The sequence below is a fragment of the Lepidochelys olivacea genome (genome assembly GCF_965140295.1).
Source record: "Lepidochelys olivacea isolate rLepOli2 genome assembly, chromosome: 6".
In the NCBI taxonomy this organism is placed as follows: Eukaryota; Metazoa; Chordata; order Testudines; family Cheloniidae; genus Lepidochelys; species Lepidochelys olivacea.
In genome coordinates this window covers 72,522,219-72,547,762 of record NC_140416.1, presented here as the reverse complement: position 1 = coordinate 72,547,762, position 25,544 = coordinate 72,522,219, and the positions used below count along the sequence as shown (strand labels likewise).

General features: G+C 41.9%; 1 protein-coding gene across 1 annotated transcript in view; it reads left to right on the top strand.

Annotated features, from left to right (window-relative positions):
* Nucleotides 1-3,973: 3,973 nt before the first annotated feature.
* Nucleotides 3,974-25,544, top strand: part of FAM98B (family with sequence similarity 98 member B) — a 46,759-nt gene continuing 25,188 nt past the window's right edge. Inside the window, exons 1-6 of the mRNA XM_084631235.1 lie at nucleotides 3,974-4,113; nucleotides 6,345-6,493; nucleotides 9,009-9,143; nucleotides 10,701-10,879; nucleotides 24,085-24,165; nucleotides 25,192-25,308. Of these exons, the coding sequence (XP_084487361.1) occupies nucleotides 4,049-4,113; nucleotides 6,345-6,493; nucleotides 9,009-9,143; nucleotides 10,701-10,879; nucleotides 24,085-24,165; nucleotides 25,192-25,308 (726 nt within the window). The 5' untranslated portion in view covers nucleotides 3,974-4,048. The remainder of the gene's footprint in view (nucleotides 4,114-6,344; nucleotides 6,494-9,008; nucleotides 9,144-10,700; nucleotides 10,880-24,084; nucleotides 24,166-25,191; nucleotides 25,309-25,544) is intronic.

Below are 25,544 nucleotides of genomic sequence, written 5' to 3'. Positions count from 1 at the left end.
GATCACTGTCCATTGAGCCTGATGATCTAGCCAGCTGTCTATCCACCTTATAGTCCATTCATCCAATCCATACTTCTTTAACTTGCTGGCAAGAATACTGTGGGAGACCGTATCAAAAGCTTTGCTAAAGTCAAGGTATATCACGTTCACCGCTTTCCCCATATCCACAGAGCCAGTTATCTTATCATAGAAGGCAATCAGGTTGGTCAGGCATGACTTGCCCTTGGTGAATCCATGTTGACTGTCCCTGATCACCTTCCTCTCCTCCAAGTGCTTCAAAATGGATCCCTGGAGGACCTGCTCCATGATTTTTCCAGGGACAGAGGTGAGGCTGACCGGTCTATAGTTCCCCGGATTCTCCTTCTTCCCTTTTAAAAAGATGGGCACTATATTTGCCTTTTTCCAATTGTCTGGGACCTCCCCTGATCACCATGAGTTTTCAAAGATAATGGCCAATGGCTCTGCAATCACATCAGCCAACTCCCTCAGCACCCTCGGATGCATTAGATCCGGACCCATTGACTTGTGCATGTCCAGCTTTTCTAAATAGTCCTTAATCTGTTCTTTCACCTCCTCCCCATACTGTGCTGCCCAATGCAGCAGTCTGGGAGCTGACCTTGTCTGTGAAGACCAAGGCAAAAAAAGCATTGAGTACTTCAGCTTTTTCCACATCATCTGTCACTTGGTTGCCTCTCCCATTCAGTAAGAGTCCCACACTTTCCCTGACCACCTTCTTGTTGCTAATACACCTGCTAATACACGTGGAGAAGTAGGCAGGGGTAGTAGTCTGAAGGCTTGATCAGTCTCGGCAGACACTCCATCACATCCTGAATTCTAGCTCCAGGCAAGCAACACACATCTCGAGTTTCCTGGTCTGGACATCAGACGGATGACTCCGTTACCCTTAGGAGGGAATCCCCGACCACCACCACCCGTCTCCTCCTTTTGGGAGTGGTGGTCGTGGAACCCCCATCCCTAGGACAATGTATTCCATGCCTTCCGGTCGATGGGGTCTCCTTCTGATCCCTTCTCTCAGATGACTATTTCAAACCATTCTCCACCGTAGTATCTGTGCAGAGAGCCTGAAAACAGTTTCTTACCTCTATCTGCATTGAGGGTACATGGGTTCTCCTCTTTCTTCTTCTGGAGGTCACATGCTGCCAATTTTCTTCCCTGTTCTGCACTGCCCTCTCAGATTCTTCAGCATGCTGTGCCTGCAGTACCAAATGCTGACTTCTGTCCAGAAAATCTTCATTTTCTCTGATGCAATGCACAGTTGATACTTGGGTCTCTAGTCCTTTAACCTTCTCTTCCAATATGGAGACCAGCTTGCACTTCGTACAGATGAAGTCGCTTCTATCCTCTGGGAGAAAGACAAACATGGCACATCCTGTGCAGGTCAGAACAGCTGATTGCTCACTATCCATAATGTCTTCCTTCTAAGAGCCTCTTCAGATGTTGTATTTACTGCTCGCATAAGCCTGAAAGGCAAAAAAAAAAAAAAAAAACCTCTGTGGGAACTCCCAAGCAAACTCCCTCTGTTTGCCTGTCCTCAGTTCACCGCTCATTCGGTTTGCAACTGGCTGCTTTTTTATAAGGCTGCTGGCTCGAACCAATTGGCCCGGCTCAAAGCCTTCCCTCCAAGTGCATAACACTTGGCAGCCCTGCACACCCCTCAGCTGTATTGAGGTCAGTACAGGAGTAGAGGTTTGCTCACTTTAAAGGTTCTTGGGGTACCCAGGACTGTGAGTCACCTTGTTACTCCCTGCCACCAGCAAAAGGGAGTCATGCTTGTGCTTAACTGGGTGTCAGCTCCCTAACACCACCAGCTTGTCAGCCGCTTAAGCACTCTCCTCTGGGGGCTATGCCAGGCCTTACTTTGCCTTGCAGGTTAACAATATGTCCATCCTAGTCCCTGAGTCTCCTGTAGTGTTCAGTCCTTTATTCACTCAACACTTACAGAAATGCCAGGTCTGCTGTCTCCAAAGGAACAATATACACGTCAGCTTGTAAGATTCAGCTCAGGAGCAGCATTTTGCTTAATATCACAGCACTTAGATATATTTATAGTGAAAACAAGAATAAATTTATTACCAAAGCTTCAAGATAAGTGAGAGTGAGTTAGGAAACAAATAATTACATAGAAAATTATAAAATGCTTTTCTAGAGAGTAAACTTAACTAACGGGTTAATTTCCTGCCTAAAGAAACTTTATCTCACCCAAAGTCTTCTGCAGTGTTTTTAGCCAAGGCTGGCTGTGATCCTGTTTTCATGAATGCAAATATGGCGTTCGTTTACTTCCAAGGTGCAGGATGAGGGTGGTGTCTGCTTTGCCTTCTACATGTACCCCCCCCCCCCAGAGTTAATTGTCTGTACTCAGAGCCAGGATAACCACCTATGGCTTATTTTTTCTGTGTGCTGCTTTTCAGTTGACTTTACATCTCTTTATGAACATTTGTATGTAAATGGGAATTCATTGTTGGCGTACAGTGCTTCATTTACATCCCTACAGAGACAGACATTCCTTATCTCCTGTCTTTAGAGGAAAACCTGTTTTTCACCTCTGCTCGTGACTAATTCCTTGACACAGACTTTAAAACCATATTTTCAGTATATACATGTAACTCCTTACACAGTATCTGTACATACATTTCACAATGCTATTAATTATCAGTGTGACCCCCAGCTTTCATTTAAGACCTCATTTGACATTCTTTGGTGAACCAGGATGTACATAACAGAATCAAGATATACCGGTAGCCTTCTTGCCCGCTGGCATTAAGGGTTTCTTAGGCCACATTCTCATTACTGACAGGTTTCAGAGTAACAGCCATGTTAGTCTGTATTCGCAAAAAGAAAAGGAGTTTCCACGGTATGCATCCGATGAAGTAAGCTGTAGCTCACGAAAGCTGATGCTCAAATAAATTGGTTAGTCTCTAAGGTGCCACAAGTCCTCCTATTCTCATTACTGAGTACCAGAAGAAGTCCTGATGAGTGCCCACGTGTCAGGGAAGACTGACTGGGGCAGTCTATGGAGGGAGATCAGAGACCAGGTCAGTGCTGTGGGCCAGAGGTGGGAAGACATGAAAAATAATTTGTTTTTAAAATGCACGTGTAAACTCTGGCCTCCTTTATCCATAACATCCACCTCAGTCACCCTGCTCTGAGCTAGAAAGCTTCCTGCAGAAGCCAATCAGGGATACTCCAGCCTCCCGTGCCTCTGGGAGGCAGCCTGGGGAAGGCTGGGGCTGGGGCAGAGTGAGGCTTCCCCCCATGCCGCTAGGACACCCCACTTCCTGCCCCAAACTGCCGACCAGTTTCCTCGGGCCCTGTATGGAGATGGGGGGTCGGAGGGGCCCTGGCTCTGTCCTGAGCATTTCAGGAAGCGCCTCAGACTCTCTGTGCCTATCTGGTCAGTAACGTTTGAAGCTCCCCCTTTCAGCGCGTCCCCGCAACGGGAGGCCTGTGTGGAGAAGGTGCCGGGCCTGGCTCGCTCGCTGTCGGCCAGCAGCGCCCAGCGTCCCCAGACGGGCGGCCGGGCCTGTATGAGGGAGCGGCGGACACCCGGCGCCGTGCGGGGCGGGGCCTGTGTGAGGGGGAGGGGGAACCCGAGGCGAGGCGGGGCGGGGCCTGTGGGGGGAAAGCCGAGGCCGTGCGGGGCGGGGCCTGTGTGGGCGCGAGGAGGGAAGCCGAGGCCGTGCGGGGCGGGGCCTGTGTGGGCGCGAGGAGGGAAGCCGAGGCCGTGTGGGGCGGGGCCTGTGTGGGCGGGAGGAGGGAAGCCGAGGCCGTGCGGGGCGGGGCCTGTGTGGGCGCGAGGAGGGAAGCCGAGGCCGTGCAGGGGCGGGGCCTGTGTGGGCGCGAGGAGGGAAGCCGAGGCCGTGCGGGGCGGGGCCTGTGTGGGCGCGAGGAGGGAAGCCGAGGCCGTGCGGGGCGGGGCCTGTGTGGGCGCGAGGAGGGAAGCCGAGGCCGTGCGGTGCGGGGCGGGGCCTGTGTGAAGCCGGGAGCCGGACGGGGCGGAGTCTGGGGGCGGCGGGGCCGCGCCGGCAGCATGAGGGCGCGCGAGCAGGAGCTGAAAATGGAGAGCGACGTTCTAGACGCGCTGGAGGCTTTGGGGTGAGTGGGGGGGGGCGCGGCCGCCGGGCCTGTCCGCCGTTCCCGTTGTGCAGAGGCTCCGTGGGCCGCGTTTGCAGGGGAGGCGGGGTAACAGTCGCTCCCCGCTGCCCCACTTCAGCAGCCCGCACTGGATCCTCTGCGCCACAGTCCCTCGCTTCAGCCCCTGAAGCCTTGTGAGCAGCCCGGCCTCCCCCGGCGCTGTCCGCCTGCGACTGGGGCTGCTCCGGCGGGACTCGGAGCGACACGGGGGCGGCAGCCCCGGCGTGTCTCTGGCACCGAGAAATGGCCCCCCAGCTGGGACCTGAGGGGAGGGGGGAGCGAGAGTGGGAAGAAGGGGAAACTGCGGCGGAAGGAGCATCCCCAAGGGGATCCTGGGGGGCCAGCGGTCTGTGTTGATTTAAAGAGTTGTGCGCGCCCCCTCTCCCCCCCCCCAGCAGGGTGGGTGAGAAGGGGGTCGGGGTGCTGTGGTCCGGCCTGGGAAGGACCGATCCTCTGGAGGGGGCCGCGGGGAAGGGGGGGGAAGGTGTGGGGATGGGTATGGGAGAAGTGGGCACACAGGCTTGAGGGATGGGTGCAGGGACTTCGTCAACCATAGTGCGTGTGTGTTAACCTGGGAGATCTGGGTAATTCATCTGTGTGTTGTGCTTACCCTGTCAGAACCTTATTTTGAAAGGGGAAGAGGGCTAGTGTGCTCTAGCATGTGACACTTCTGTGGGAATAAAATAAACTATATATATGTATCTATCTCATGATAAAGGATTCCACAAAATGACTATTGGAAGACTAGAAATCAATAAATGCTAAATGGTACAAGTAGTGGATGTGTGTTTTTCTCCAATGTATTCATTCAACTTTGTCTTCCTTAAAGTAAGTCCTACTGCATTCCATTTGTTGGGAATAGTTCTGAGTATAGGGTACCCATCCTGCAAGTTGCTCCGTGTGGGTGGAAACTTGGACCCAAGAGGAGCCCTATTGAAGTCAGTGGGGCTCCATAGAGGCACATACAGTGCACTTCTCAGAATTGGGCCTTAAGATTTCAAAATAACCCTTTTGTGATAAAGTGACTATCAAGAATACAATCACATAAATTGGTAAGATCTTGGATGTTTAATAGAAAATAGATTTAGATCATATTCTATGGAAAAGCAAGACTTTCTTTACCTTTTACTACCTATTTGACTCCTATTTAGAGTTAATCATTTGATGGGTTTGACCATATTAGGATAGTGAAAACTATATATATTTATTTCTCCCTCAAGTGTAATCATGAAATAGAGATCTCAGATGCACATCTCATGGAAGAGTTACACTAACACTCTGTCTGTAAAGCTAGAAACAATGACCAACATTGTTAGCTTGCATGAGATTATGAAAAGGCAATGAAGATATTTCTTCTGTTCTATATAGGTTCTATATATGTGGTGTCTGAGCACCTATATGCTATTAGGAGACCAAGCAAGAAGTAAAGGAGAAATCTATGTAGCAGGGCCTTTTACTTGGTACAGAAATTCGTCAAAACAGAATCCCACAACAATAGAATGTGCCAATCCTGAAAAAGCCTAGCTTCTTTGAACTCTGCTAGAGATAATGATTTGAAGAAATGAAAATAAGGATGAGTTTACAGTGTAATTTTAAAAATTGCAATGAGAACTGTTTTTAAACATTTCCCTATAGTACCTGAACCCCAAAGGTTGCAGCACCAGGAACCTGAAAGTGAAATATATTATGAGCAAAATGAAAGAGATTTCATTTATTTTCATTGTCCAAACTCAGGGAAATGCAAAAAGTAAACAGGGCATAAATAATGAGAAGTACATTTGATTTTCAAATTATTTCATTGCTAGTAATTTGAAGTAATAGGTAAAACAGTTTTCTTTACAATTTTTTTTAAATTGACTAAGTCCATTTAAATTGTGTCCTGATTTATAATCTCTTCAGCATAGTCCAAATCTTAAATAAAAGTATAAATACGTCTAAGTGGTTTTACATATCTGTGATATTTAAACACATGCATACTTTCTGCATTGTCAGAAGATCAACACTAGTGCAGCATAATTTCTTTTACAATATTTAACATTTAGGAAAATTTGTAAGAGATGTGAATTATGAATTTAGTGATTCAAAAAATTGTAATGGATTAATCCAGTTTCTAACTGCGAAACAATTTTACATGAAAATAAATTTAAAATCCAGGTGCTGTATTTGTCAAATTTTTTTTTCCCCCTGTTCAGGTATGAAGGTCCCCTGTTAGGGGAGGAAGCACTTAGCAAAGCAGTAGAAAATGGATTATCTTCACCAGACTTTTCTGAGCTTTGTGTTTGGTTAAGTTCTGAAATAAAATCAGTGTGTGACCTGGAAGAAAGCATCACTTCAACAGCTGGTATTTCCACAAAATTTGAACTTTAATTTATTGAAATAATGTAGTGGTTAAGACTATTTATTTTTTATAATTTATATTTTGCTTAATAATAACCTTTTAATCTTAGTCAAAGAAACAGTATTGATGCTTAGGAGTAAGATAGTTGTAGTAAAGAACAAACCCAAGGGTAAAACTCATGTGTTGGTGTGTTCTGTTTTTAATTGTTTAAAATTTTCTTAAATCTTACTATAAAAAGACATTCACATACAACCTACAAATGATTGTAGACTTTATATTTTTGTGATTGAAATGGTAAAGCAATATGTACGTACCTCATTTAGTTAAGTTTTCCCTCCATAACTTCTTTATGTGAAAACATCCCACGAGGTAGACTCATAGACATTAATGCCAGAAGGGACCATCATGATCATCTAGTATGACCTTCTGCACGTTGCAGGCCACTGACCTCTTCTGCCCACTCCTGTAATAGACCTGTAATCACTGCCTGAGTTACTGAAGTCTTCAAATCATGAGACTCCTCCATTATAGAGCATCCACCATTTATGCTAGTTTAAACATGCAAGTGATACATGCCCCGTGCTGCAGAGGAAGGTGAAAACCCCTGGGTTCTCTACCAGTGTGACCTGGGGAAAATTCCTTTCTGACACCAAGTAAGGTGGTCCGTTACACCCCAAGCATGTGGGCAAAACCCACCAGCCAGCCAGCTGGGAAAGAATTTCCTGTAATAAGTCAGAGCCCTCCCCATTTAGTGTCCCATGGACTGTTGGAGATATTTGCTACTAGCAGTCGCAGATTGTCTATATGCCATTGTAGGCAGGTGCATCCGATGAAGTGAGCTGTAGCTCACGAAAGCTTATGCTCAAATTTGTTAGTCTCTAAAGTGCCACAAGTACTCCTTTTCTCATACTACCCTCCATAAACTTATCAAGCTCAGCCTTGAAGTCAGTTAGGTTTTTTTACCTCCACTACCCCCCTTGGAAGGGTGTTCCAGAACTTAACTCCTCTGATGATTAGAAACCTTTACCTAATTTCAAGCCTAAATTTATTGATGGCCAGTATATGTCCATTTGTTAGAAAAAATCATTAAATACATGTATTTATAGAGAAAGTCAGCCTTCTTTTGATTAGGCTAGTGGTTTTCAACCTTTTTTGCATTTTCAGACCCCTAAAAAATTTCAAATGGAGATGCAGACCCCTTTGGAAATTTTAGAGTCTGCGGACCCCCTGAGGTCTGCGGACCACAGGTTGAAAACCACTGGGTTAGGCTGAACAAGCAAAGCTCTTTGAATCTCCTATCATAAGGTTGGCTTTCCATTCCTCCGATCATGCTAGTAGCCCTTCTTTGGTCCTGTGATCAATCAGTAGACCTCGGTCTTTCTCGTCCTCTGTCACTTCCAATTAAATCCCCAGTTTATAGGAAAAATTTCTGTTGTTCGTTCCTAATTGCATGACCTTCCACTTTGCACTATTAAATTTCATCCTATTACTACGATTAGTGCCCTACCAAATTCACAGCCACAAAAAACGCGTCACAGACTGTGAAATCTGGTCTCCCCCTGTGAAATCTGTATAGTATAGGGTAAAAGCACACAAAAGATTAGATTTCATGGGGGAGGCCCAGCATTTCTCAAATTGGGATTTCTGACCCAAAAGAGAGTTGCAGGGGAGTCACAAAATTATTTTAGGGGGGTTGCGGTATTGCCACCCTTACTTCTGCACTGCCTTCAGAGCTGGGTGGCCGGAGAGTAGTAGCAGTTGGCCAGGTGCCCAGCACTGAAGGCAGCGACCCGGCAGCAGTGGTGCAGAAGTAAGGGTGGCAATACTATACCATGCCACCCTTTCTTCTGCGCTGCTGTTGGCAGTGGCTCTGCCTTCAGAGCTGGGCTCCCAGCCACCAGCTGCCACTCTCCAGCTCCCCAGCTCTGAAGGCAGCACTGCTGCCAGTAGCAGTGCAGAAGTAAGAGTAGCAGTATTGCGATCTCCCCGCCATAACTCCTTTTGGGGTCAGGACCCCTACAATTACAACACTGTGAAATTTCAGATTTAAATAGTTGAAATCATGAAATTTACTATTTTAAAAACCCTATGACCGTGAAATGGACCGTGAATTTGGCAGGGCCTTAACTATGATCTATGATTTTTGATATAAAAATGACACCCATGTTATGGTTTGAAGGGAAAATAAAGCCTATCCCACTCACCTTACACTCGATGTAAACTACTAGTCCACTTCAACTGATTGCGTTGGTTCCTTGCGTTGGGGGATCATTATAGTATTGTCTTCTGGTTTTGAAATATGAAGGTGTTATGGTTTCTTCTAATTTAAAATTCTTGCTTATTTATGCATAGGACTCCGTTTTTAATTTAAGATAAAGTCCTATTGAATTGGTCATAAACTAATATGTTATGTTTAAACTTGTAATTATAATTAATTTTTCTTAATAACAAATTTGAGTTTAAAATAAAAAAAAACTGCTGAATTTTGTAGTGGATTTTTTTTTCTTATTTTCTTAAGGTGGGGAAGATGTAGAGAGTTTCCAGCTTGAGATTAGTGGTTTTTTAAAAGAAATGGCTTGTCCGTATTCAACACTTGTGTCTGGAGACATTAAGGACAGGTTAAAAAAGAAAGAGGATTGTCTTAAACTCCTGTGTAAGTTGCAACAATTTTCACTCTTGCAATAATATTTACTTTTTGTAAGCTCTTTGTCTTCTTTAATCTTTTGCATATTTATCTTCTCTAACATCATAGTTTGTTTCACGTTTTTGGTTGCTTATCTTCCACTGTCTTCAGTGTTGATATTTCTTTTGCCTCATATTTGTCTTCACAGTTATGTTCTGTAGCCCTTGATCTATAAGTATAACTCAATGGGAGTTTTGTGCAGTAATTAAGAACACCCAGTAGACTTCAGGGTTCAAGTGGCATAGAAAATACTAGTTTTTTAACATCAGTGATGCTCCACCTCCCCCATTCTGAGTGTCAGAATACGCTGTTTTCTGGCTGCTAATTATATTACACACCAAAAACCATGTTAAAAGATCATTAACTTTTCAAAGTCAAGCATGCAAAAGTTAGAAAATACCAGCATAAATGTTGCTTGTGCATCTGCATGTGAGTGCTTTAGCTGAGATTAAAGTAGCTAAGATCTCTGGAGATTCCATCAGCACTGAGCATGCTGCAGCCATTCACAGTTCCTGTGTGTCACCAGAAAGTACCTGTGCCATCCCAACAGAATAACTGCACATGCTCCACCCTGGAGATCCAGGGAAAGTCCAGCTTCTTCCCTGTAACAGCTGCTTCGAGTTAGGTATGGCAGTGGAACTGAGAGAAAGGAGTCTGTCTCACCTGTGCTCTCAGTGACCTCCCTGCTGGCACCTAGGTAGCGTGGAGGAAGAAACTGCCTGACTCAAATGTAAAGGGGACGAGAACTGGACCTCTGGGACAGGGAGATACATTGGGGTAAGGAACCCAAGGGACTGTCTGGACAAGGACACTGGCACTGCAAGCTTCCCCTCCACACACATATCACTGGGCTTCAACTGGTTGGATATAGAGGATCGACTATGACTTAACTTGTAACTTAAGTGTAGACCAGGCCTGAGGTTGCAAAGTCAAGTGCTCAAAAGTTAGGAAATGCTAGAAATTAGCTTGTCTGTCAACCTTAATTCATGCTGTATAGATTATGATACAGTCTTTAATGACATCACATAGGCAACCTCAGTTGTGACCTTTCATGACTTTTGAAGCCACCTTGAAAAATTTCAGCCCAGCCGATTAAAGTTTGGCAAAGTTTTATAAACAACTGAAAACGGGGTTGTGTAATATGACATGTTAGGCAATCTTAATAGGTGGCATTGCCAGTTCCACATATAAGGGCAATATTTTGAGGGTTTTTAGAGGAAATATAACTCTTTTTTGATGAATCTGAAAAATGTATAAGAAAATCCCATATTAGAGAAAAACAGAATTATATTGGTGGTCTTTGTCAGGAAGGAAGTAGGCCTCTTCCCAAAAAACTGAGTACCAATCAGTTACATGCTTATAACTCTAATACGTTTGTATAAAGTAGTAGCTCATTGACATTTTTCATTCTGCCTACTTCTTTTCTGATACGTTTGTATTACAGTACGTTTTATTTACTATGAGAATACCGGCACAAAAATATTCAAGATGTCTTAAAGATGCTATTATAACACTTTTTCTCTCTAGTATTTTTAAGTACAGAGCTTCAAGCTTTACAAATATTGCACAGCAAGCAACTTAAAAGTTCTCATTTGGAAAAGAATAACGAAATCTATCAGGAAGTACAAACTCTCTGTGACGCGCTGGGCCTATCAAAGTCATCATCTTCTGACATTCCTCTCTTGTTAAGCAATGTGGAGTCAAAGGTACAGAATTTTTAATCTTTTTAAATATTCTTTTACTATATGACTTAAGTGTGAGACCCAACCTTCTAGTTCATTAAAGTCCTGTCCAACTAGCACAAAGGTATTCTGGTTTTGAAAATAGTTTAACACTCTCTAAACTATATGTAACTGTTTTACACTAACCCATTTCCATTACTATGTTAAATACGTGTGCTGCACTCACAATGAGATGTGCTTTGTACCTGGTGATGTAGACTTTTCAGTCTATAGCTTTGTGGGACAAGGTGAAGTAGTGTACTAATTTTCCTGATACGCAATGCAAGTCATTTTAAGTAGTAAAGGGGGAAAGTTTTTATGTTAGGTGCACATAACTGGTTGTGCAAAATTTATTTGAATAAGTAGTGATCCAAATATGTATGTATGTGTGTTTATGCGAAGATGATATCAAACCTCCACTTTTATTTCTTGGTTTGAAAATATTTACAAGTACTTACTTCGTGAATGCCATTCTGTGAATTGTGGAATTGCCTGAAAGAGCCTGACTAACCTAAGTTAGCCACTTCACCAAACAACTTAAGGAAAACCGTTTGAGACTTTACCCCACCAAGTTCTAACTTGTTTGATTCTAAATTGACTTCTGTGCTGTAGAATATAGAATAGGCTTTAGTTTCTTATATCATTTTTAAAAAATAATTTAAAATGATTAAGTGTTAAAAGGAACACCAGTATGCATTTCCATCCCTCAGAGTCCTCTCCACTCTTGAGTGTTGTTTGGCTTTTGGTGAGTTCCTTCTGGGGTCCCAGGTCCTTTCCCTGATCAGGAAAAGAAGCTTGAGATGGGAAAATGGGGTCCAGGAGAATCTCCTCTCACTACTGCAACAACCTCCCTTTACCTTGTTCAGAACCAGTGGTTTAAAGGTTCTCCCTCTTCAAAGAACCTTTGTTACCTAGAGTCTGTATTTAAAAAAAAGAAAAGGAAGTTCTAACACCATGTTTTTCCCCTCCCTCTGAGCATTGTCTACAATGCTCCAAGCACTCTGCTCTCCCAAGACCATTGCCTCCCCTGGATGCGTTGCTGGGTGGGATCTGAGTTACTACAGAGAGTTCTTTCTTGGGTGTCTGGCTGGTGAGTCTTGCCCACATGCTCAGGGTTTAGCTGATCGCCATATTTGGGGTCGTTAAGGAATTTTCCTCCAGGGCAGATTGACAGAGGCCCTGGGGGGTTTTCGCCTTCCTCTGAAGCGTGGGGCACGGGTCACTTGCTGGATGATTCTGTGCACCTTGAAGTCTTTAAAAAAAACATGATTTGAGGACTTCAATAGTTCAGACATACGTTAGGGGTTTGTTACAGGAGTGGGTGGGTTAGATTCTGTGGCCTGCATTGTGCAGGAGGTCAGACTAGACTATCATAATGGTCCCTTCTGACCTTAAAGTCTATGATTCTTTGTTCCTTCTTTTCTGCTGTGGATTTTCAACTGATCAACCCCTTCTCCTCTAGAGCAGTGGTTCTCAAAGCCGGTCCGCCGCTTGTTCAGGGAAAGCCCCTAGCGGGCTGGACCGGTTTGTTTACCTGCCGTGTCCGCAGGTTCGGCCGATCGCGGCTCCCAGTGGCCACAGTTCGCCGCTCCAGGCCAATGGGGGATGCGGGAAGGGCGGCCAGCACGTCCCTTGGCCCACACCGCTTCCTGCGGCCCCCATTGGCCTGGAGCGGCGAACTGCAGCCACTGGGAACCGCAATCGCCTGAACCTGTGGATGCGGCAGGTAAACAAACCAGTCTGGTCCGCCAGGGGCTTTCCCTGAAGAAGCAGCGGATCGGCTTTGAGAACCACTGCTCTCTAGACAACCTGGGTAGAACTGGCTTTCCCCTAGACTGCAGACATCCCATTGTTTTAAAGTGCTCCCATTTGAAGGGAAGGCTATTCAGTTTTAATGACTCTCTTGTTCCTGAGCCCTGAGATATGTGACACTAGCACAGGTAACAAATGACTTGTTCAGTGATAGAGCAATTTCATAGAATCAACCCAAATTCACAGATTTCACATAGACGCATTTCCCAGACTGTCATGATTGTCTTATTGTAAAATGGGAATTATTATTTCAGAAGGATGTATGCTTTTATTTCGGCTGCCAGTATTGGTCTCAAATGCTGCAAATGCAAAAGATATTGTATTAGTATGGTGAGACTGGTAACGCCTTGCATTTTAAATCCCTGAATCCCACAAATCAAAGTATTCTTTCAGCCATGTAACTTTTCTATTGTTTTCAAGGACGTGGTTGTACAACAGGCTAGATTACATAAGTAAATCAAGATATTGACCCATTTTTCAAAATCTTTGCGAATAACAGACACAGTAGCCTAATTAGGCTTACTTGTAGGGCTGTCAAGTGATTGAAAACATTAATTGCAATTAATCGCACTGTTAATAATAGAATACCATTTATTTAAATATTTTTGGATGTTTTCCATATTTTCAAATATATTGATTTCAATTACAACACAGAATACAAAGTGTACAGTGCTCACTTTATATTTTATTACAAATGTTTGCATTGTAAAAAAGAAACAAAAGAAATAGTATTTAATTCACCTGATACAAGTACTGCAGTGCAATCTCTTTATCATTAAAGTTTTACACTGTTTTATTTGTGAATGCAGTTATTTTTTGTACATAATTCTACAAGTCCACTCAGTCCTACTTCTTGTTCAGCCAATCGATCAGACAGACAAGTTTGTTTACATTTGCAGGAGATAATGCTGCCCACTGCTTGTTTACAATGTCACCTGAAAGTGAGTTTGCATGGCACTGTTGTAGCTGGCATCACAAGATACTTACGTGCCAGATGCACTAAAGATTCATATGTCCCTTCATGCTTCAACCACAATTCCAGAGGACATGCTTCCATACTGATGATGGGTTCTGCTTGATAATGATCCAAAGCAGTACACGCTGATGCATTTTCATCATCTGAGTCAGATGCCACCAGCAGAAGGTTGGTTTTCTTTTTTTGTGGTTTGTCTTCCGTAGTTTCCGCTGCAGTGTGTTGTTCTTTTAAGACTTCTGAAAGCATGTGCTACACCTCATCCCTCTGAGATTTTGGAAGGCGCTTCAGATTCTTAAACCTAGGTGAAGTGCTGTAGCTATCTTTAGAAATCTACATTGGTACCTTCTTTGCATTTTGCCAAATCTGGAGTGAAAGTGTTCTTAAAACGAACATGTGCTGGGTCATCATCTGAGACTACCATAACATGAAATATATGGGGAGTGTGACAGGTTTCAGTCGGTCCTCCAAGCCCCTAGGGGACGATGGAGAGCTATGGTCCCACTGGCAGGCCTTAGTCACACCTTTCGGGCACTGGGGAATTAGTGGGAAAGGTGTGCTGGCAGGGGAGCACCGGCACGAGTCTGCAGCGCGCCCCTCAGGCAGGGGAGCGCTGGTATGGGTTGGTAGCGTGCAGTTTTGCTACCCAAGGCAGGTTGGCCGGGGTAGGGGAACGCAGGCCCACCCAACTCCACTGCGTTCCAGCCCAGAGCTCTGACAGTGGCGGGAGGCGAAGGTCCTGCTGCTTGGTCAGCAGGGGGCCATCCGCGCCCCGCTGACCAAATACACCCACCACACGGTGCAGTTCTGCCCCTGGGCTAGTTCCTACCCAGTCTCTCAAGTGGGTCTCTCCGGTCCCTCCAGCTCGTCCGGGTATTCCGCTGCTGGCAGCTCCAGCTCCTTCTCTGTGTTGGACTGACGCTGGCCTGGGCTACAGCCAGGCCCCTCCAGGTCCTCCGGGTACTCAGTGGCTGGCAGTCCTGGTCGCCACAGGCCTTCCTCCTGGTCAGGTTCCTCCTGGGTTGGCAGCAGGATCATGAGGGAGCAGCCTGTGTCTGTCTCCTTCCCTGGTGCTGCCCTCACTGGGCAAAGGGCCCCGCCCTTTGTACTTCCTGTCCCACCCCTCCCCTTCCGGGGATTGGCGTAAGCTTGATCTGGCCCCGCCCACTCAGGCTGAGAGGGTGGCTCTTTACTGTCTGGTTCGGAGGGAAACCACCCTGGCTCCCTACAGGGAGACATACAATTCTCCCCCAAGGAGTTGAGTCACAAACTTATTTAACACACTTTTTTTTTTTATTTTTAATGAGTGTTGTCAGCTTGAAAGCATGTCCTCTAGAATAGTGGCTGAAGCGTGAAGTGACATATGAATCTTCAGCATATCTGGCACAAAAATGCCTTGCAATGCGGGCTACAAAGGTGTCATGTGTATGCCTGTTCTCACTTTCAGGTGACGTTGTAAATAAGAAGCCGGCAACATTATCTCCTGAAAATGTAAACAAACTTGTTTGTCTTAGCGTTTGGCTGAAAAAGGAGTAGGACTGAGTGGATTTGTAGTCTAAAGTTTTACGTTTTGTTTTTGAGTGCAGTTATGTAACAAAAAAAAATCTACATTTGTAAATTGCACTTTCAGGAGAGAGATTGCCCTATAGTACTTGTATGAGGTGAATTGAAAAATTTATTTTTTAAAAATTTTTACAGTGCAAATATTTGTAATAAATAATATAAAGTGAGCACTGTACACTTTGTATGCTGTGTTGTAATTAAAAGCAGTACATTTGAAAATGTAGAAAAAATCCAAAACTGTTTAATAAATTTCAGTTGGTATTCTGTTGTTGAAAAGTGTGATTTAAACTGATTGATCACGATTAATTTTTTTGAGTTAAACCCGTGAGGTAACTGCAATTAATCGACAGCCCTACTTATTTGCCATCTCTTTTTAATCAACTGTTTTCTCTCCAGTTCTCAAGATCAATAAGATTTATGGGCAAGTAGCCCAGCCAGCAGACCTCTGTAAATTTAAAAAAAAACTCACATACAGTATGTCTACACAGTGATTTAAAAACCCGCGGCTGGCCTGTGCCAGCTGACTCGGGCTTGTGGGGCTTGGCTCGGGGATTGTTTAATTGCAGTGCAAATGTTCAGGTTCGGGCTTATGAGGTGGGAGGGTCCCAGAACCCGAGTCTAAACGTCCACACTGCAATTAAACTGCCCTGTGAGCCTGAGTCAACTGGCATGGACCAGCCATGGTATCTAATTTCAGTGCAGGCATATCCCTAGTGTGATTGCTTAAATCATGTTGTCAAAGTTATAAGAGACAACAAAAGAAATTTTTTCAAGCAAATAATTTTAAACCTACATTTTCAGCTCAGACTGATTACTTTGAATGTTTAGTACACACACAGCTGCTAGTACTAAACATTCCTATGTACTTTTGTGTGCCATGATGAAAACTTGTACAACAGCATTAAAAGACCACTTCACTAGAAGTTGATTCAGGTTCACTTAGCATTAACAACTGCACTGCGTCTGCTGGTTTTACTGTAAAATTCAAAGAGGAATCCTAGATTCTAATTTAGCTGAAAAGGCCTTTGAAAAACCCTTTCACACTAGTAATACTCAATTTAGCAATGGGTATTATGTGAAGATAAAATTAATCATCTTCCTAATTGATTATCAAGTGTAATTCTATATGTCCCTTGACTAGTCCCTGTCATGTTTTTTCAGCAGATCAATATAAGCACTTTTAAAATTTACATTTGGTCTATATGCTAAAAAATATATAAAATGGAGCAGTATTTAATGTCAAATAAACATTATTTCATAATTCTGCCATAAAAGGGAGGTTGTCTGAGGTGGCTAGGCAAGAGCATGCAGGATAAGCAATTTCATCTTGTAGTTAGGCAGGCTGCTACAAGCCCTGTAGTCTGAACTGAAATTTGTGTGTGTACACGTATACATTTTTATTTTTATATATATATATATATATATATATATATATATATATATATATATAAAAAGACACGCACCACGTCTGATATCATCAGTGAAATTGTTATACAATGTAAGACTGATATTCATGAGGAGCTCGGGGGGGGGGCCTATATTGCTCTAGTTTTGAAACAAAAAAACCCTCTCATTCTGAATGTTGAGGTATAGAATGGGGAAAAATAAGGATCCAGCAAATATTCATCAGACTCTTACAGCTCCCAGGTCTATCATATCTGGCAAACTTGAAGGTTTATTTTTTCCAAAAAGATATCCTTTCATCTGCACGGATGTATAAAAATGTTACTGCTGTAACTTATGGAGAGTTACAACAGATACTAAAACAAACAGAAGATTCCAGTGCAAACTTTTCTTTTATGTGAAAACCATTTCGTACTTCTCTTCCAAAATGCCTGCCAATTCAGCAGTGAATTGATACCAGCTACGCTTGCTTTGGGGTCTTTATAGGTGTCAAAACGAGTGTATTAATCCATTGTGGCATATTCCATGCTGCTATTAAGAATTTAATGTGCAAATGTTTCTTCACGTACTCATTTTATATTAAAGTTTTCCTTGTCCTAGTGCTTGAGAAATATTGTAGAATCTTTATGCATCTTCGATTTTATACCGCAGGGCTTAATTTTAAATGGCACAGATTCACAATTTATCTTGACATATCAGAAGGAATTCCATATATCTGTAGGGGGAGCAGCATTAGGAAGATAATAGTGATGCCTTTATTTTCTTAGTCTCTTAACAAAAAGCAATTTTTTAGAATTCGTGATTATGCCTTTCTTAGTATTAGTTGCTTGTAATCGTTCACTTGAAATAAATTCTTGGATTTTCAAATGTCTGTTACATTTGACTTAATTTGGTTCCATGTAAAATTGTATTATTAACTTACAATTTCATGTTTGTCATTTGTAATAGAAACTTACACTCTTATCGGTTTTATCCAATTTTCAAATGTGTTTGCTGTATTTCAACATGTCTGCTCTTTCTCTGTCTAGCCTCATCACCATTGTCAGTAGCTGTGGGAGTAGTTCTGAGAATAGTGTTTGATAGACTGCTGCTGCAAAGCCAAAGGGACAGATCACACATTGTATTTTGGTATGGCACATCAGAATGTTGATTGTGTTTTTAATAATGTCTCAGATTATTTTAAAGATAAGTATAAGTATAAAATCCAAACCGCTTTCTTCACTGTGACTATAACATTTATGGTGGAACAAATTTTGGACTTGAAGAGGTTGAAAATATCTCTTCGGATTTACATTTCTTATGGCAAACTGGTGCAGTCGTTACCAAACTATTTAAGACAGTGATACTCAGACCTCAGTGATTCAGGAGCCAAATTAGTAGTCAGCATTACCCAAAAGAACCGCAGTAGTGTGAATTCATTGTTTCATTTACTGTAGTACTATATATTTGTATTTAAACAGTATTGTTAAGGAAAAGTTAGCACATGTGACTCCATTTTGGTTTGGGGCCCACCATTGTCTAAAAGCAAGCACATCATGCACCAGGAGGAGTGATAATTAGATACTGCATCCCTGTGAAAATCCTCCTCCTTGTCTCCAGCCTGCCTTGACTCCCAGTATCTGGTTTTTTGTCGGTCTCTAACTCCCTATCTCCTGGCCTTTGATGTGAGGCCTCCCATCCTGATGATAAAAGTTACTGATGCATGGCTTTAGGACCATACTGTGTAATTAACATACTGGTTTAGCACGAGGAATGCACCAAGCAGGGATAGGTGGTATATAAGAAAAGGGTTTGTTTATTGGTTAAGGTTTCCGATGCACGAGGGCAACATGCTTTGCTAAGAAGTATATAACCTTTGTATAACCTGTATTCAGGGTCCCCTCCTGGCTAGCAGGGGGGCACCACGCTCGAGCGTAATAAACTCAGTGTTTTTTGGGAACTCTGCAGTTGTGGACTTTGTTTATGTGCCTCAGCCTAGATCCGAACTGTGCGTGTCCTCTCAGGTGTAATCCGCAGCAGTTGTGTGCGTGTCCTCTCAGGTGTAATTCATAACAGTATGATGGGAAATATTTAGGTTTTTTTATGTGTAATTCTCATAGTAAAATAGCTGACCAAGTATTTTATCAACTAAAGTTGGTTAATAACATAGTAAAAGCATCCTGATTGGTTAATAACTTAGACTGGTCAATAATTAAATCACACAGTATTTTAATATAATGTGCTGCAAAGAGCCACAAGAGACATATTAAAGAGCCACTTGTGGCTCACGAGCCTCTGTCTAGGTATCATTGATTTAAGACAATGTGAAGAATCAAGTCAGTTTTTAATGCTGCAGTGACCACAATACTAGAATTATTTACTCCTGTTGGTAGGTTGAAAAATTAGTATGGGCACCTTGAAGTTTGCTTGTCAGGATGTTATCCTACTCTAGACTTGCCTTGGAGGGGTAAACTGAGGAAGAAACATTGACATTTAGTACAAAGGAAGCACAACTTTGGCATAAACACTGATCATCCAGGAGAGTCACAGGAACTTAGTATCCTGTGGTTCATACTTTTCTCACGTGCAAGATTGTGTGAATTTAATAACTGTTTGTAAAGGAACAAAGAAAAAGTGACTAACATCAATATGAAATAATAATATAAAGATTTTAAAATGTCTTCTCTCACCTAAGTGTTGCCTTATATACTGTGGTAATGTGTACGATAGAAAAGATCTAAATCCTTTAAGTAGTAGACAATGAAATGAAACACTAAAGAATGACCGAAAGCTTTTGAAAAAATATTTAAAATTTGAAAAAAGAGGGAGTTACTTTCCTTTCTTGTGTTTTCATTATTTTTACAAAAGAGTTTTAGTTACATTTTCTGTAGTTTACTTTTTAAATTGAAGCTAGCATGTTGTCTTTAACATGACTAGTTTTCAAAAGCATGTTTATATGGCATTCACTAAACCTACAGTCTAACAATGAATAATGCACTTTAACATAACAACATAGTTATTAAAGAACATGGCAGATGTGTTCTGTTGTTATAGACTATATAACTGAACAGGTCAGAGTAGACGTGCATAAAAGTCAAGCAAAAAAATGTCTTTAAAGACTGACAAATACCACATCAACACAAGCTTCTGGTAAAAGGGGTGAGGAAGGAGAGAATGGATGTAAAATGTTTGATACTAATGGTTTTCATATGATTGTTTTGTAAATGTACGTGTCACTTTACAGATAGTGAAGGGTAAGTCTGCCCTTCGAGGTGGGGCGTGATTCCCAGTTTGAGGAGTCATACTTGTGCTAGCTCTCATCAAGCTAGTGTGCTAAAAATAGAATGTAATGGCAGGATCTAGCCTTTCCTGCATCTAGCCTCTCCTGCTGCTGCAACAGCTACATTCTGTTTTTAGTGTGCTAGCTTGATAAAAGCTAGGGCAAGGATGGCTCCTCGAGTTGAAAATCACACCACAGCTCAAAGTGTAGACATACCTTAAATCAATGTCCCTTTTCTGGAAGAGTTTACAGTGTAATGTAAGATAAATTAATGTTATAGTTCAACTCTTCGGGCCAGATTTTTCAAAGCATCAGAACCCTGATGAGCACATACAAATCTAATACTTTCACGAACAAGGGGTCAGGCAGAAAGAAAAACTATCCTTACCGTCTCTCATAAGATAGTATAGAAAAACCTCAGTGTGTATTAGAAGATGGAACTTTTAAAACTTATCCAAGAGCTACAGGCTTAAAAAAAATAAAAGGAAGAAAGCAGATATAATGCATGGGATTTTAAATTGGTAGGTACAGGATAGCTGCATATTTTAAATAGATTTTAGTACAATATCCAGAAACTTGGCTGTGTCTTTTTAAACAGTAGAAAAACAGATCAAATGATTCAATGACTAACATTTACTAGAGGATACAAATAATCACAGAATTGCCCTAAAAATGCACAGTGATGACAGTGACTTTGGAAGAATATCTCTTAATTAGTCAAATGTGTGCTCCTGCAACTGTGATTTCTGGAATTATGATGGATCAGTTGTCTTTTAAGACTTTGATCTACTCATATGTTTAAGTACACAACAACCATATGCTGAGGTTGCTTTCATAATGCATGGTTCTAAATTCGCTTTAAAGGGTATGTCTTCACTGTAGAGTTAGCCTAGGCTCTTATCTGGGTATTTCTGCTAACCCCTTTCTGTTCCACATGCAAAATACCTGTGACATGAGTTTATTGGTCCTTTCTATTCAGGCTTTCTGGCTTGTTTGGGACAGTAGGCTAAAGCATGTAAGCTGCTTTCATACAGGCTGGTAACCCATCCAGTTTGCAGTGAGAACACAGGCTAAAGCACGTGTGTGCTGATAGTTGTCCAGTGCCTGCTCCCAAACTCCCCTGTGTGCCCAGACAGCAAACAAATTTTCCCACAACTCACTGGGAAGTGATCAGAGTGGTTCGGCTTGCAGCAGCACAAAGAACCATGGGATATTCCCCCAAAAGTCCTAGTGACACATCTCACCCGTGAGGACACAGTAACTTACATATGGCTTTGTAGTGTGGCTGCTCGCACCCAGACTCTGTTGATTGTGGTGCTGATGTGGCATACCCAAAATGTTGCTACTTTTTAAATTAATGTTGCTGACTAATAAAGTTGATTCTGGATGAAAGTGTGTATGTATTCTTTTAAACTCACAAAAGTATGGTATAGAAATTAGAGAAATTTTCACAGCTCATCAGTTTAATCTCCCCGCCAATACAAGGTTGTTTCCTCTAGAACATCTTACAGTTTTTGTTCATAAGAAACTAGACAATGGGGCATCTCACTTTGAGAACACTTTTTTTCTGATGTTTAAATTGTCTGTTACTTAGTTTCATTGCGTATGGTGTAGTCTACCTTTGTGTGTTGTCTGTGTTTATGGCTTCTTCCTAATAATTATTTGATATAGAGCCCAGAATTGTAGTCCCCTTGTGTAGTAACCCTATCCCATTGCAAATTCATCTCTGATTTGCTGTTAACTCTCGTTTCTAGGTCTCTTTCAGCATCAGAGCTTTCCAGGTTTTCTTTCCCACATTATGCTTGTTTTAGATTGATATAATATTTTTTCTTTTTCCTGTCGGATGTCTGGGTTTGTATTTTTTCCTAAGTGAATCTCACTTCGATACATTTTGCTCTTCTTTGTGATCTTATTAGAGCATTTAAAATTACATTTCTGTCCCCAACTGTGTGTGTGCGTGCAACTTCTTTTAGTGTCATTTCTAATGATCATTTAATGTGCTTCCTATTCCCTCTTCCCACCGATCCTTGCAGTTCACCAACTCTGCCACCACAAAGGTTGTTACTTTGCTATTTATTAACTTTAGTTAATCCATTTTTCACATCCCATGATAGTATTTATTTAAGCCAATTTGACTTTTGAGGCAGATGTTGTGATATGGTATACAAATAGTTTTACTAAAATCCAGGCACAGTGGCCAGACCCTTGGCTATGGCTAAGGAATGCGCAGCTCATGCTAGCGTGTGAACACATGGCTTTGAAATTCTCCTGATCCTGGTATGGATATACACGAGAGTGGTACCCCTGTTAATTTGGACAAGTCTGAAGTTGGCTGTAAATTATGCAGGCTGCTGATGCCCTCAAGGAGCCAGTATAGCAGATGGGGGATCAGTGGGGCATAAGGAAGCACTGGCCATGTCCTCTTTTCTTATCCACAGTCTTATTGTGAGCAGCACTGGGGAGGGGGTGGCAGAGGAGATTCTAAACTACCAGAGGATCACCTTACACTGTATAGCAGGCCATTTTGTGCTGGAGTCAAAGCAGTAAGTTTTTCCAGACAGTTTTCTATTCATTTCAGTGTGCTATTGGTTAACAGTCTGTAAGGCGAACTCACAGTTTGAAGAAACTTACTTCAGTGCCTTCTATCTGTGTCACTGATGACGTAAGGGAAAACAAACACAAAATACCATGTTTTCCAAAAGAAAAGTGGGGGAAAGGTTCTTGCTCTCCTCGGGCTATATAAACACTCATATATGAGACATACTGAACAGAAATTTTCCTCTTGGTTTTGTTGACACCAAGAAAAATAAAACCATGAATCAGATATTAAAAAAAGGAAAACGGGAAAGAATTAACTCACTTAAAAATATTGCTACTAAAATAGATTTCTTAACGCATTGATGATGCTGTAGATTTTGATTCCTAGTGACAGCCTAAAGCTTCTTAACAATTATTGCAAAGATCCTATAATGTATATAAAATATGGCAGCTCTCAACCCTCTGACAGAAAGGTCTAAGATTGTTGGAGTTTTAGTGGAAAGAGAATTTGGAATTTATCGTTATACCATGTATCTTCTTCAAATGCCTGTGTACATGCAGATAATTTCAGCCCTGAGGAAATGATCTGTTGGTTTGCCTTGGGTCTAGGGTTATAATGGCATCCTTTCTTATACTTCATAGAGTGTAAAATTGCGTCAGTTCTAGCTTTATTTTCATTTGTTTATCTGGACAATAATCATCCACAGTTTTGTGTATGTTTTTAAAAAAAAAAAAAAAAAAAAAAGAGGATATTGTCCCTTCTCCAAGCATCCCAAGTTCACATCCTAAATTTGCTATGGACCGTACTGTTCAGATGCGCAGAATCCTGCATAAAGGATCAAACATTTCAATAACTACCCACATAATTTCTACATGACTTTGAGGCCAATTGAAGAACTGCACATGAAGACAGCTGAATGAAGAGCAAGCTTATATCAAGGTGGTATGGAACAGTTTGCTATGATGAAAGGGATGATGCAGCTAGAGCAGTTTTGAGGAAGGTAGAGGAGAGCATAGAGAACATAAGGGAAAATAAGAAACTAAAGGCAGAAGTGTAAGCAGGGGTGGTGCTGGTCAGACCTCTGAAGATAAGTCTGTAGAATTGAATACAGAAGAAAACTAATAATGGGATTAAGAGACAAGTGGCAAGACAAGATCATTAGCTACTACTTTTAATACTAGTGTTTATCTTTAGCTTCATATATGAGCATATATGCTCCCAAAATATTTCACTTCACAATTACTGATGGGTCATTTGGTGCTGGATTTCTTTGTTTCCAGCTGCTACATTGCATTAGATAGCTAAAATACAATAAATATTTCACTCCTTCTAATTTTCACTGTAAGTAACTGCCGAAGTTGTCACAGGGCTATTATGTGATTGTGGGTGGCCCACATAATTGCAGTTGACAGTGGAAGTGATCCATGAGACAGTTAAGATGTGGTCCCTGCTATGAAAATATTTAAGTGCTCCTCTTACAAGGCATGTTAGCAAGCTAAAATATCCTAGTCTAATTTTATATGAAGATAATGAACACTGCATAATAGGACCAATTTTTGGTAAAAACTTGTGCTGAAGTACGTTTGGGAGCATGAGTTGTTTTCTGAGAAGGGTGTGTGTGTTTGTGTGTTTTGTTTCAGATCAAGGACATTCTTTCAAAAGTAAAAAATACCCACATGGGGAAACCACTGCTAACAACACCTTTGAATCCTGATCAGATGGTAAAACCCCTCTCCATTTTACTTCCCTTATTTCATATAATCGGCAAAATTAATGCTGGTGACCTTATTTTCTGGCTTTTCATACTTGTTTTGCAGTTTCTATTTTAAGTAGTGTGATAGTGAATGTTCACAAAAAGAAAAGGAGTACTTGTGGCACCTTAGAGACTAACCAATTTATTTGAGCATGAGCTTTCGTGAGCTACAGCTCACTTCATCGGATGCATACTGTGGAAACTACAGAAGACATTATATACACAGAGACCATGAAACAATACCTATTACTAGCCGGAGAGTGAGTTTGTGTGTGTGGTTTTTGGAGGGGGGCGGGGGGGGGGGTGAGAAAACCTGGATTTGTGCTGGAAATGGCCCACCTTGATCATCATACACATTTTAAAGAGAGTGGTCACTTTGGATGGGCTATCACCAGCAGGAGAGTGAGTTTGTGTGTGTGTGTGTGGGGGGGGGGGGGGTGAGAGAACCTGGATTTGTGCTGGAAATGGCCCAACTTGATGATCACTTTAGATAAGCTATTACCAGCAGGAGAGCGGGGTGGGAGGAGGTATTGTTTCATGGTCTCTGTGTATATAATGTCTTCTGTAGTTTCCACAGTATGCATCCGATGAAGTGAGCTGTAGCTCACGAAAGCTCATGCTCAAATAAATTGGTTAGTCTCTAAGGTGCCACAAGTACTCCTTTTCTTTTTGCAAATACAGACTAACTCGGCTGTTACTCTGAAACTAGTGAATGTTCAGTGTTAAATTTGATTTAATGGTATAATACCTTTATGACCTCCTGTTGAAATACTTCATACACTAGTTTGTTTATAGATTTAAATTAATGTAACAAAATCATGTAGAAGATATTCACTTACATTGTAGCAGTTGGTCACAGCCTAATTTTTGTTAAGTGGTTTTTCATGATGGTCAACTGTTGACAGACATTTTTGTTGGTGAGGCAGGTTAGCTTGTGGGGCCTTGTGTATTTTAATGGAATCAAATATTTGTCCTGTTTATTGCAATGCCGTAGGAAAGATTGGAAAAAATCAATGATGCCCTCTGCAGTGAATATGAATGTCGTCGTCGGATGTTAATGAAGCGGCTTGATGTGACCGTACAATCTTTTGGATGGTCTGATAGAGCAAAGGTAAACATGCTTTATTGTTTGCTTCCTGTAGGTGGTGGTAGTTTGTTACAATTCTCTAAGCTGTCTTACCGAAGACATCTCATTACAACTAACTTTTCTGAGCACTACTTGTAACATACATTCCCTGCATGTTGTGAAGAGAGAAGGATTTGACTAGACAGTCAAATCCACCAATCCTTGTGATCCACATAGATTTCAGTGTTGTTCTTCACTTGAAGATGTCAGTCTCCCTTTGT